The sequence below is a fragment of the Molossus molossus genome, unplaced genomic scaffold, assembly GCF_014108415.1.
Source record: "Molossus molossus isolate mMolMol1 unplaced genomic scaffold, mMolMol1.p scaffold_m16_p_7, whole genome shotgun sequence".
In the NCBI taxonomy this organism is placed as follows: domain Eukaryota; kingdom Metazoa; phylum Chordata; class Mammalia; order Chiroptera; family Molossidae; genus Molossus; species Molossus molossus.
Genome location: NW_023425401.1, coordinates 2,290,005 through 2,302,476, shown reverse-complemented (window position 1 = coordinate 2,302,476; position 12,472 = coordinate 2,290,005). Strand labels below are relative to the sequence as shown.

At 57.9% G+C, this 12,472-nt stretch overlaps 1 protein-coding gene across 1 annotated transcript in view; it reads left to right on the top strand.

Moving 5' to 3' along the window:
• The window catches only part of LOC118620478 (protein cordon-bleu-like), a 98,719-nt gene that overhangs the window by 67,442 nt on the left and 18,805 nt on the right, over nt 1-12,472 (top strand). Inside the window, exon 6 of the mRNA XM_036247576.1 lies at nt 5,768-5,950. Coding sequence (XP_036103469.1) covers nt 5,768-5,950 — 183 coding nt within the window. The remainder of the gene's footprint in view (nt 1-5,767; nt 5,951-12,472) is intronic.

The window sequence follows — 12,472 nt, the reverse complement described above, 5'->3', positions numbered from 1 at the left end:
AGCCTGTCCCAAGTGGTCGCTCAAGAACCAGAAGGTGTGCCGAGTCCGTTCTGCCACAAGGGGGCAGTACTCTCATGAGCACAGGGTGTCCCGCTGGAACCCCGCCTCCCTGGCCTGGAAAACCTAAAATTGATTGTTCTCAGAGCGTTCGCAGAACGGAAGACCCTGTCCCAGGGGCCGCGCCGCGTGCAGCGATGTAGAACTGACTTTGATCATAAATCAGTTCTGACGAGACGGTGTGAAAGTGTAGCTCGTACCTTTTGAAAGTGTTTGGTGTTCAAAACGTACCAAATGCACAGCACATGGGAAGTTTCGAAAGTAGATGCCCGCGATCCAACGTGATGTCTCGCCCACTCTGGTGTGCACGGACCTGTGCTTTTCCCCTTAGCACCCCGCCGTGTCCCGTTTGCTCGGCATGGCCTGGCCGCTCCGTGTTTGCCAAGGCGGCGCCTTCCACGAATCAGGGAGAGCGGGGCTCTGTTTCTGTTTGCCCACGGACGAGCTCAGGGTCAGCAGCTTCTGGAGGTGCACCCCCCTGCCTCATTACCGTGGCATTTGTCCTCTGGTGTCATGAATATTGTGATGGCCCCTTTGTCCCCCTTTTCATTGGTGGGGGATAGTGGGTTCCCGATGAAAGACACTTCAGAGGTATGTGGGACTCAAAAGTAAACCGTGGCCCTGGCCGGTTTGGCTCAGCGGTTAGAGTGTCCGCCTGCGGTCCGGAGAGACCCGGGTTCGGTTCCCGCTAAGGGCACGTACCTCGGTTGCAGTTTGTCCCCGGCCCTGGTTGGTCGTGCGGGTGGCAGCCACTCGATGTGTCCCTTCACATCGATGTTTCCCCCTCTCTCTCTCTTCCTCTCTCTCCCTCCTACTCTGTCTGTACAAAAAATGGAAAAATGTCCTCGGATGAGGATTTAAAAAAAAAAAAAAAAAGTAAACCGTGGAACGTAAGTGGAGCCTAAAATGTGACTTAGGAAAACCATCCCAAGGTCCTTCGCGTACCTGTCTCCCCAGGAAAAGTCATCTTCAGCTTTCATCCCACACGCTCTGTGGTGCAGCCCTGCGCACCGTCGAGGGAGGTTTTGTTTTGGAAGCTTCCGTGAGTTTCTCTTCCTTCCCAGAGGCTGGTTCTTAGAACGAGAATGTCACTGGAGCTGGAGAAGTTGGTTAATGCCAGAGTGTAGTTCTCAAAGTGAAAAGAAGAAACATCTTCGACCTCTCGGCCGAACATTTAGCTGTAGGGATGGAAGGTGGAAAACGTCCCTTTCAGAGGCTGGTTCTCCTTACGTCCCTCACGTGTCTCTAATGTTGTGCGTCTGTGACCCTCTCCCTGCTTGTCACAGACACGTGCAGAGCCGTGGCCTCTCCGTGGCCTGCACATTGGTTGGTTTCGTGAGTGGTATTTAAGTTGCTCCTGGGTCTCGGAAGCAGCAGAACCTCAGGCCCTTGGCATCTCTCCATCTCAGAAATGGCAGCTGTCACCATGGTGGGGCCTAGACCTCAGCTCAGGCGTCCCCTTGGCCTCCGTGTTCTCCTCATTCCTCTACAGTCCGTCCTGCAAGCCCCCTGCTTCCGTCCGAGCACACCCAGAATCTTCCTGGGGTCACCTTCGTGCTGGCCCCTGGGACACTGAGCACCACGGGCTCCTTGCTGGCCTCATGTTGGGTCCTGCCTTGTGCACTTAGCAGCCAGAGTGAGGTGCGTCCTAACACACGTCTTCTCTAGTGCGGGCCTCAGCTCCCTCCACCTCCGGACCCGGGCTACCCCTCCGTCCGGGGGCACCTCCCCCTTCCTGTGCACTCTTCCTGGGCCTCACACTGAGTGCTGGCAAAGGACGTTGGTGACGGGCTGCAGTGTCCCCACACCCTGGCCTGCCCCTGGGTACGTCCTTGTCAGTTACCTTTGAGTCCTCCCAAATTTGCTTTATAACGTTTGGTTAATTTCTACGAAATGCGGTGAATGGCAGATGGAGCTCCCTCTAGAACCCTAACCTAACTGGGTCCCCCCTCCTTCCCGGGGGTTCCAACTCTCCTGAAGGTTTTATTGTTTAAAAAATGCAGTGAATGGGGCGGGGCTATGGCCGTAAACACTGCACCGTGGTTTAGTGTGTTTCAACCATGTGTGAAGTGTGTATTTTCTAAGGTTGGATCGTGATTTATAGCATAAGAACAGTTAGTGTTGGAAAATAGAAAAGGTAGGTAGGAAGGTAGGTAGGAAGTTAGATAGGTAGACAGGTAGAAAGGTAGGAAGGAAGGTAAGTAGGTAAGAAGGTGGATAGGAAGGAGGTAAGAAGATAGGTAGGAAGGAAGGTAGGTTGATAGGTAGGAAGGCAAGTAGGTAAGAAGGTGAATAGAAAGGAGGTAGCTACATACGAAGGTAGGTAGGTAGGAAGGTAGGTAGGTATGTAGGAAGGAAGGTAAGAAGGTAGAAAGGTAGGAAGGCAAGTAGGTAAGAAGGTAGATAGGAAGGACGTAGCTAGGTAGGAAGGTACGTAGGTAGGTAGGAAGGTAAGTAGGTAAGAATGTAGGAAGGCAAGTAGGTAGGAAGGTAGGTAGGTAAGAAGGCAAGTAGGTAAGAAGGTGGATAGGAAGGAGGTAGGTAGGAAGGTAGGAAGTTAGGTAGGAAGGTAAGAAGGTAGGAAGGAAAGTAGGTAAGAAGGTGGATAGGAAGGAGGTAGCTAGGTAGGAAGGTAGCTAGGTAGGTAGGAAGGAAGGTAGGGAGGTAGGGAGGCAGGAAGGTAGGCAGATCTGGAAATAGACCACAAATGACTCACGGTTTCTCAGTATGTGACCCTCCTTCTGGGGCGACAAGGCTCAGAGCTTCCTTTGCACCTCATGGTCAGAATGGTGACCCATTTGCATGGCTGAGGAGTCTGCTGCCCCAGGTAACAGACCGACTGTGGGTCTGTAATTACATCGCAAGAGTCACTCTTTTAAATGATGGCCTGGTGCGGGTGACGCTTCCTGCCGGGGGACTCCTGGGGAGCCTGGGGTCCCTGCGGTCGGCCACCTGTGTGTGCAGGGTGGTGGGCAGAGGTGTGTGGGGCGTGCTCAGAGCAGATTTGGGCTAAAAATCGCCGTTGTGTCAACATTCAGTTCTGCCCCAGAGACACAGAGAGTGACCAGAGCCGCCCACTGCGGGATGAGGGGTCGGAGCTTGGGAACAGGGACAGAGTGCACTGGACAGAAAACGTCACCAGAGAAGGAGGAAGCACCTACGTCAGGCCCCTCCGACGTGACAGAAATACGTCACGTCACGTGCTGACAGCAACTCTACAGATGGCCCTCCCCGCGCTGAAGATGCAGGTGTTCGTACCGGGAGGGCCCGTGTGCCTGGTGGGTGCTGGTCCGCAGAGCCGGCCGTTCCTCGCCTCGAGGAGGTGACGGGCCGAGGTGTCAGCGTGCCGGGGCAGCAGGGTTACAGAATCAAGCCCTGGGACCCGCACACTGTGGACGACCGGGGACGTGCTCTGAAGGGCTGTCCTTCACCAACCGTCCAGCACCGCTCAGGGCATCAGAGGACGGGGGGGCTCCTGCGGTGCTGAGGGACCCGGCAGCCGTGCACAGCTGTGGGCGAGAGGAACTGGGGGCCCGAGCCCAGACGGGTGGGCTGCAGAGATACAGCGTCGGCTGTGAAATGCATCATCGCGACCTCGCGTTCACGGGATCCCGGTGGACCACGTGTCCTTCCGACAGCGATGCCGGCCGCTGGGGCGATGGTCTCCCCAGGATTTCTCAGGCTTCCACAGCCCTCCCTCTCTTGTGTTTGCACCCCCTTGATTTGGGGGTGCGGGAGCGAGCCAGCCATGCCGGAAACTCCTGCAGGGCCCCAGACCTGGATTGGCCCTGCTCTGGTCTCTGACGTGGTCTGGTCCCTGGCTTGGTAGGGAAACCCAGGTCCTGTCTCCTGGCGACCCCGTGGCTGCCGTGGGGGCCGAGGGAACGGCTGTTTAACCGGGTTCACTCTGCACTGACCGGTTTGCTGAGCAATGGGCCTGGCGTCCGCAGGGCGGAGAGGAACAGGGGTCGCTGCTTCACACTTTCCACGGGAGCCCAGTGGGCATCGTGGATCTTCGGGGTGTCGGGCCACTTCCCGTGCTAGCGTCTGATGGAGAAGGTGTTGGCCACCTGGGCCACCCAGCGTCGCACAGGGAGGCCGGACGCCCGTTCAGCGCAGCCTTCGGGGCTGGTTGTCCTTTGACTTTCTTGTTGAAGTTCAAGAAAATGAGCAGAAAAGTCCTCAGGGAACCGCACGATCGTGGAACTGGCAGAACAGAACCGAATTCCAGCCGAGCACAGGCCCCACGGGCTGCAGCGGATGGGGGGGTCCCTGCACGCATTTTATTAACCATGGAGGGACTTCGCTCCGTGCGAGCTTCCCCCCAGGCTTGTTGTGTCAATCGAGCCGAGAGCGGGGCTGCCGCCATCCACTCGGCCTCCGTTCATTCCTGCGCACGTGGGCGGGAGGGGGGGACCGGCAGTCACCGCTGTCCCGTGGACCCCACACGTCGATGAGGGAGAAAAGTGAGCAAGTGCAGAACAACCGTGGTCGCAGGTGCGTCCCGGGCGCGCACTGTGTGCAAAGGACTCCGCAGCTCGTCCGCGTCCTTTGGTCCCCATGACAACCTGCGATGCAGTTCCTGGGCTCCGCCCCAGTTGTCCGGGAGGTAAACGGAGGCCAAGGGAAATGAAGAAACTGGTCCAACGTCAGGCACCTCGTCAGTGGCAAAGCCAGGGGTCGCCCCCGTGGCGTGTCTCCGTCGGCTGTGGGCTCAGCTCTCCACTGCCCGGGCCTCGGAGTGGACGTCTGCAGGGCTCCCTGCTGGGGAGGACCGCCAGGCAGGGCAGGGGAGACCTGTGCCAGGTGCGGGGGGCTCTGCTTGGGCTTCGTTTGACATTCGAGTGCGGGATCCTTAGGTGCTCTCTCCGCACAAACAGTCGAAGGAGCCCGTCGAGCAGACCCGAGGGAGAGAGGGTTGAACAACGTACCTGCCCTTCGCGAACCCCCTGGGCGAGACGCTGCTCCTTGATGGTTGCACCGTTTGTAGTTTCCTGTGACCGTGGTGGGGGAACCTAGGCCTTCCGGGCAGAAGGTGGACACCCGGCCAGCCGGCGAGGGCACCCCCTTCCTGGTCAGGTCCCCCTCTTCTCGGCCTCTCAGGGTTGACTCCAGCGACAGAGCACCGTTCTCAGGAGGAGAATTCATCCCTGTAGCTTGTCGAGAACATCACACGGTTCTGTGTTCTGGTCCATGTTCTTCTTGGCCGTTGGAAAAGTCTGCTCTGTGGTTTACAATTAAGAAAACGAACTTCAGCCCTGGCCAGGTTGGCTCAGCAGTTAGAGCGTGGGCCTGCGGACCAAAGGGTCCTGGGTTGGATTCCCAGGCAAGGACACGTACCCGGGTTGCAGGTTGCATCCCCGGCCCGGTCAGGTTCCGAAGGAGGCAACCAGTCCATGTGTCTCTCTCACATCGATGGTTCTCTGGCTCTCCCCCTCCCCGCCTTCTGCTCTGTGTAAATCAATGGGAAAATAGCCTTGGTTGGGGATTCACAGAAAGAAAGAAAACACACTTTACAGCCAGCACCTGTCAGGGACATGGTCTCCGACGGCTGTCAGGCCCCGGAAACAGGAGTCCCGCCAGGCTGCCGGAGCCTGCGGTGGGTGACGCCTCAGGAACCTGTCGGACGGCCCGCAGGGCGCTCAGGTCCCAGCATTCAGAGTGAAGGCATGAGAAACCGATGAGATGTCTGTCTGTCTGTCTCCCCCAGGGCTCTTTGACCACGCCGAACTCCCCGTCCGAGAATTCCCGCTCCATGACGCTGGGCCCATCCCTCTCGCTGAGCAACATCTCAGGGATGTCCATGAAGTCGGACATGAAGAAGCGCCGAGCCCCTCCGCCCCCCTCGCTGCCTGGGACGGGGCCGCCCGCGCAGGACAAGACGTCGGAGAAGGTAGGGGCGGGGCGGCCCGTGGCGGGAGCGCTCTGCGTCTGACGAGCACATCAGGGTCCCCAGTTGTGCGGCAGCTTCTAGGGTAGCTGATCTTTCATTATTTGTTTGTTTTTTTAAAATATGTTTTGATTGATTTTTTTTAAGAGAGAGAGAAACATTGACGTGAGAAAGAAACATGGATTGGCCGCCTCCTGCTCGCCCCCTACTGGGGATCGAGCCTGCAGCCCAGGCATGTGCCCTGACTGGGAATCGAACCAGGACCTCTCAGTCCATAGGATGGCGCTCCATCCACTGAGCCACACCAGCCGGGTGATTTTTCTTATTATGTATTGGTTTCGATTAGTGGTTAGACAGTCAGATACCTGATGCTGTGCTCCTCTCGACAGCCGGCGCCTGCCTGGCCCCGAGCACCATCGTCACAGTGTGACTGTTCCCTGAGCTTCACTCTCTTCCTGTGACTGTTCTGTAGCTGCTGGTTGTGCTTCCCAGGCCTCACCTCTTCCACCCGCCCCCAGCCCCGCCCTCTGGCAACCATCCGTCTGTTCTCTGCATCTGAGTCTGTTTCAGTGTTTGTATATATTGCTCTTTAGATCCCACATGTACGTGAAATCGTAGGTGTCCTTCCCTGACTGACTTCTTTTACTGAGTATAATGTCCACTCGGTCCATCCATGCGGTTGCAAATGGTAAAACGTCATCCTTTTTCATGGCCAAGTAATATTCCATGGCGCACAGCTTTCTCATTCACTTGTCTCGTAATGGCTCTTGGGCTGCTTCCACAGCTGAACTACTGTAAGTAATGCTGCTGTGGATATAGGGGCGCATATATTCTTTCTGATTGGTGTTTCGGGATTCTTAGCATATGTTCCCGGAAGTGGGGTCACTGGGTCGTAAGGCAGTTTCAGTTTTTATTTGTTGAGGAAACTCCATGCTGCTTTCCACAGGGGCTGCACAAGGGTTCCTTGTCTGCACACCCTCCAGCACCTGTGGTTTGATGATTTGTTGATGGTGGTCCTTCCAACAGGTGTTTGCGTTGAGCATCTTTTGTATGTCTATTGGACATCTGTACGTCCTCTTTGGAGAAGTGTCTGTCCGGGTCCCCTGTCCATTTCTAATTGGAGAGTGTGTTTTTTAGTGTCGAGTTGAATCAGTTCTTTATAGATTTCGGCTATTAACCCCTTACAGGTGGGTCCTTGGCGAATGCATCTCCCATTTAGTAGGTTGCCTCTCCATTTTGTTGGTGGTTTCCTTCTCTGTGCAGAAACTTTTCAGTATGATGTCGTCCCACTGGTTAACTTTTCTTCTGTTTCCCTTGCCCGAGAAGATCTGTCAGAAAAAAACATCGCTCTGTAAAGAAACCAGTGCGTTCCCTGGCCGGGCCCTGTGTGAGCTCGGACCCTGCACGTCTGTGGGTGCAGCTGGGGGATGCTCGGAGGACAGGCAGGCTCTGCCTAGCAGGGAAGGAGAGCGGGCACACAGCGCCATCGGGGGAGGGAAGGATGGTGCCTGTCGCCCACACGAGCCCCCGCTTGCTGGCTGGCACTGTTACATGCTCAGCACTGAAATCTTGGGCATCGTCATGATGGCTTCATGGGACATCGTGAACACCGGGCTGGGCAAGGACGGGGATGCCGTGCCCTGTAACTCGGACGCGTCCGCTAGAGAGTCAGGGCCGAGCGGACATGTGCGTTGAGCAGCCGTGTGTGAGATCCCGTCGGCCTGGGAGACACTGCGTTTACCGGTACAAGGGGTCGTCCCGGTGTGTGGACGGGACACCGGTGTCTCCTTCGTCTACCTGCCGAGGCCTTGAGGAAACCTGGTTTGAAATCAGCCCTCACTTTTCGGGGGTAGGACACTTTACCAGTAACTACTCTTCTCTTGTTTTGTTTGGTTTTGGTTTTTAGCGAGTGGAAGGAGGGAGGGAGGGGGGGGGAGGGAGGGGTGGAAACATCCATGTGCAAGAGACACATCGATCGGTCACCTCCTGAGGGACCCCAGCTGGGACAGGAGCTAATCCACAGCCCAGGAACGTGCCCTTGACCAGGACTTGAACCCGAGACCCTTCAGTGCCTGGGCCGGCGCTCCAACTGCTGGGCCACACGGCCAGGGCAGTAACTCTTCTGTGTGTGGGCTGGAATATGACACTGTGAAAACCCACCGGCCCTTCTTTGGGTAAACCGAGGCAACCACGACACCCAGGCGGGCCCAGGATGGGACCGTGCCTCCGGCTGGTGCAGGAGCTGAGTCCTCCTGGGCAGACAGGCTGTGCCTGCAGCAGGGCCTCTGCAGGCCTCTGAGACGTCGGCCACCTGCCGCACAGAGGTCGATGCGTCATCTTCTTTACGCCCAGACAGTGCCCAGGGCCCTGCCTCTTAGCTTCTGGGGCTGGGGTCGGGGTGGGGGCGCACCACGGACGGGAGCACATGCGCGAGCCCATCTGTGTGACACGGAGATGCGAACCTGGTCGGCACGCCGGCTCCCTGCCATCCAGCGGAGGCGCTGTCTCCCTCCGGTTTCAGTATGCTTCTCAGAGTGGACCAGTTGGCGCGAGTGGGAGAGAGCCCCCTGAGCAGAGATCGGGGATTCTAATGAAGAACAACAGGGCCCTGTACCCTGAGAAGGGACGGAGCCCCTCGCAGGCCCGGGAGCTGCTGCGGAACCTGTCTGACTGGCACCGAGGGAGCCTATGGACCAGATGGACCAGATTTCAGCATTTGCTCTGAGCATGTTTGTTGGTTGGTTTCCTTTGGTTTTCTCCTTAAACGGAAGCGATTTGGTTATGGACTACTCTCTGGGGAAGGAAGCCAGCGGGTCTGGTGGTCCCTGGCGGGGAAGAACGTCAGTCCCTCGTTCGTGGGTGTCCTTCCGTTGGTGGGGCCTCGTGTCTCTGCTGCGGTCGCCACACCGACACCCTGAACCAGAGGTTTCTCCTCGGGGACCCGGCCGGTGGGAAGGAGATGAGAACGCTCCGGTGCTCGCACGCTGGGGGACCTGTTCCTATGGACTAGCACGAAAACTTCAGTTTGTACTTCGCTCCCGCCGTGTCCCCTTCACTGGGAACTTAGAAACTGGAGTGGGGGTTCTCAAAGCCGCTACCTCCCTGATCTGCACTGGGACCCACACAGGAGAGAGAGGGTCCCCTCCGGGTGACCATCCTCTCGGCTCTGGGGCGCCCTCAGTAGGCAAGGGACACACAGTGAAGGAGCCCAGGCGTGCGGGGACAACAGGTTCAGCTCCCGAGGCCTCAGGTCCCTGTTTAGGTAGATAAATGGCTCCCCCTTCTGGCTGTGAGGGACCAGAATCTCGCCTGTCACCTCGGAGTCCCACAGGGTCCTCCCCCGGGGCTGAGACGCCCTCCTGCCTGGCCTTGGCCCCCGTCACTGAATTCTTGCTGAGTTTGGGTCGGAGCCCCTTGTGCTCTTTGGTTGGAGCAGATCACTTCTGTCCCCCAAATACAAGAGAACGGACCTTGGATGGGTAGCCTCTGGGGTGCGGGGGTCCGATACAGCGGCGTGATCCAGCCCAGGGAAGTTCTCACTTGCAATAATGGTTTTTATGATTCCCCCTAAACCCCATCCCAAGGAAACCCTCAGTACTGACCCGATCGGGAGCCAGAGACTAGACTGGGGAAGGTGTTCCCCGTAAATTCTTCCCAGGTTGTGGCACCCAGACTGTGGAGGAAGATGTTTGACCTGTCAAATCGGGGGTGAAGGGCCCTGTGCCCGACCACAGAAGCACACACACCAGCAAAACCCCCCCAGGGCCCTGGCCAGTTTGGCTCAGCGGTTAGAGCGTCGGCCTGCGGACCGGAGAGACCCGGGTTCGGTTCCCACTAAGGGCATGTACCTCGGTTGCAGTTTGTCCCCGGCCCTGGTTGGGGTCGTGCGGGTGGCAGCCAGTTGGTGTGTCTCTCTCACATCGATGTTTTTCTCTCCCCCTACCTCCCACTCTATCTGAAGATAAATGCAAATATATCCTCGGGTGAGGATAAAAAAACAAAACAAAACCCTCCCCGGGCTGCTGGGCAGAGAGGGCATGTCACCCCGTCCTCAGCTAGCTGGGCCCACGGTCAGGAGGTCAGAATAAAAACCGCTGTGATGACCCAACGGCGGCTCGGCCTTGCTGTGCTTTAGGTTCTGTGCAGGCGTCACAGACCTCGTCTCACGTGACTTCATCTGCTCCTCCTCCGCCACACCACGGCCAGCACCCGGTTCACCGGGGGCGTGAGGTCACAGCTGCTGGACTCCCCCGCAGGAGCTCCGGTGTCTGGGTGCCCGCTGGGGTCGCAGGGAACTGTGTGGCCAGCAGGTGGCGGTGTGCAGGATGGGACACAGGCCGCTTGAATCTCCACCCTGCGACCTGAGCAGGGGAGGTGCCCATGAGCTGGGAGCTGACGCCACCTCTGCACAGTGGCCTTCCTCCTAGAGGTTCTCGGGTGGAGATAGTGTTTGAAGTGGGACCTCGCTCGCTTACGGACAGGGGGTCACGTAGTTGCTGTGGAGAATCGAAACCCAAAGCGTAACAAGGGTTCTAACACTCTGGGGAGGGGTCGACTCACGCCCCGCGCCGCACGGAGGGCAGCCCTCAGCCCTACAGGTTCACGGGCAGCCGGTCTGCTGTCAGGAACGTCAGTCTGCAGGGGAAAAGCCCGGCGGAGTCGGGCACCAGGTCGCCTCCCTACCTGCCCTTGTCCAGGACGTGGATCCCGACTGGGGAGCCGGTGAGGACGACGAGTGACTGGGACCCTGCTGGGTGGTGCTGCTGTCTGGGTGCACCTGCCGGACACACAGGCTCCATGCGGCCAGACACGCTCGGCAGGTCTGAATCCGAGCGCCACTGTCCCAGAGGTGACGGGCCGCGGACGCAGGCGCGGCCGCACTCCCCGCGCGCAGGCCACCAGGGCGGCCCGGGTGCCCCCGCTCACTGAAGAGATGCCTCCTGGGTTTTTCGTCTCTGTCCAACTCCCCAAACTCTGCTTATCTGCCCCAACAGCATGTTCTAGGGCTTCCGCAGTCTTGACAGAGCAGAGGATAAATCAAGCAGAGGAGCTGGGGCAACTATTTCGGACCAAGCAGGCGGCCTCGGAGTCTGCGTTTGAAAGAGGACGGGGTCACCGCGTGGCCAGACGTCCGGGTGGAACGCGGTCTACCTGCTTGGTAAACAGACAGACGGAGGGAAACGCAAGCCGTGGATGTGCACGGGCTCCTTTCGTCATCCACAGCCAAGACGGGTCGCATTTACGTCCGAAAATATGGAAAAGCCAACGGGCCAGCCGGGCAGCTCCAAACAAAGGCTGGAGGAAGCGGGGCGCTCGGGAGGTCAGCTCCGGGCTGGAGGCCCTGCCCGTTCCCTGGGTCTGGGGAAGGAGGTGGCATTGTGCTCGGGAAGTGGACTTCCTCCACCAAGACAAACAGCCGTGGGAACCGCGCGGCCCGGGAGGAGCCTGTGAAAACAGCCAGGGCTGCAGAGTCCCTGCCTCAGGTGCAGATAAGCGGCTGGTCCCGGCGCAGGCTGCGGAAGAGGAAGTCACAGCTATTTCCGTGGCTTCCCACTTACCTTTTGTTCTGGGTCCTTTCCCCCTGGACGCGTCCAGCCGGAGAAGCCAGTGTTTGTTTGGAGAGTGGGTTCCTCTGTATTTTTAGCTGTCCTGAGAGTGTCTGGCATTTCATGGAGGCCCACTGGTGAGAGCGAAATGAAGAGCCAGCTGGCCGCCCCGCACGGTGACTTTCCAGCGACGCCGGGCTCCGCGTCGCAGGCACACTGTCTGGTCATCCCGTGTTCAGACAGGGCTGCGGAACCGCAGGCTGGGCGGTTCTCGGTCCCTTCGGGTCCGCCTGTCAGTCATGCCCACAGGGTGCTTCGTTTCTACCTTTTCATTTTGCTTCTTCGCATCGGTGTGTCTTCCTGATTCTTCCCAATCACCTTGATAATCGGTCGGAAATGCGGGTTTAAGAATGGCGATCGGGCCCTGGCCAGTTTGCTCAGCGGTTAGAGCGTCGGCCTGCGGTCCAGAGAGACCCGGGTTCGGTTCCCGCTAAGGGCACGTACCTGGGTTGCAGTTTGTCCCCGGCCTTGGTTGGTCGTGCGGGTGGCAGCCACTCGATGTGTCCCTTTCATGTCGATGTTTTTCTCTCTCTCTCTCTCTTCCTCTCTATCTGAACAAAAAATGGAAAAAAATGTCCTCGGGTGAGGATAAAAAAAAAAGAATGGCAATCGGCATTTTAAAGGGAAGGATCCGCCAGCCTGTGGCACCTGGGCAGGTGCGGCCTGCCTGGGTGGGCACGCCCGTCCCAGCTCTGCCCTGTCTGATCTGGGCTCCCTGTGGCCGGGTGACTTTTATCTTTAGAAACATTTGATTGACTCCTCAACCAAACTTACACGATTTTAATGTCTGTGACGCTTTTACTTCTGTGCATTAAGAACACACTTGGTAAATGAAAAAGGCACCCCACAAAATGGGAGGAAACGCTTGTCAATCGTATATCTGATAAGGGGTGCCTATCCAGAACATGTAAAGAACTCC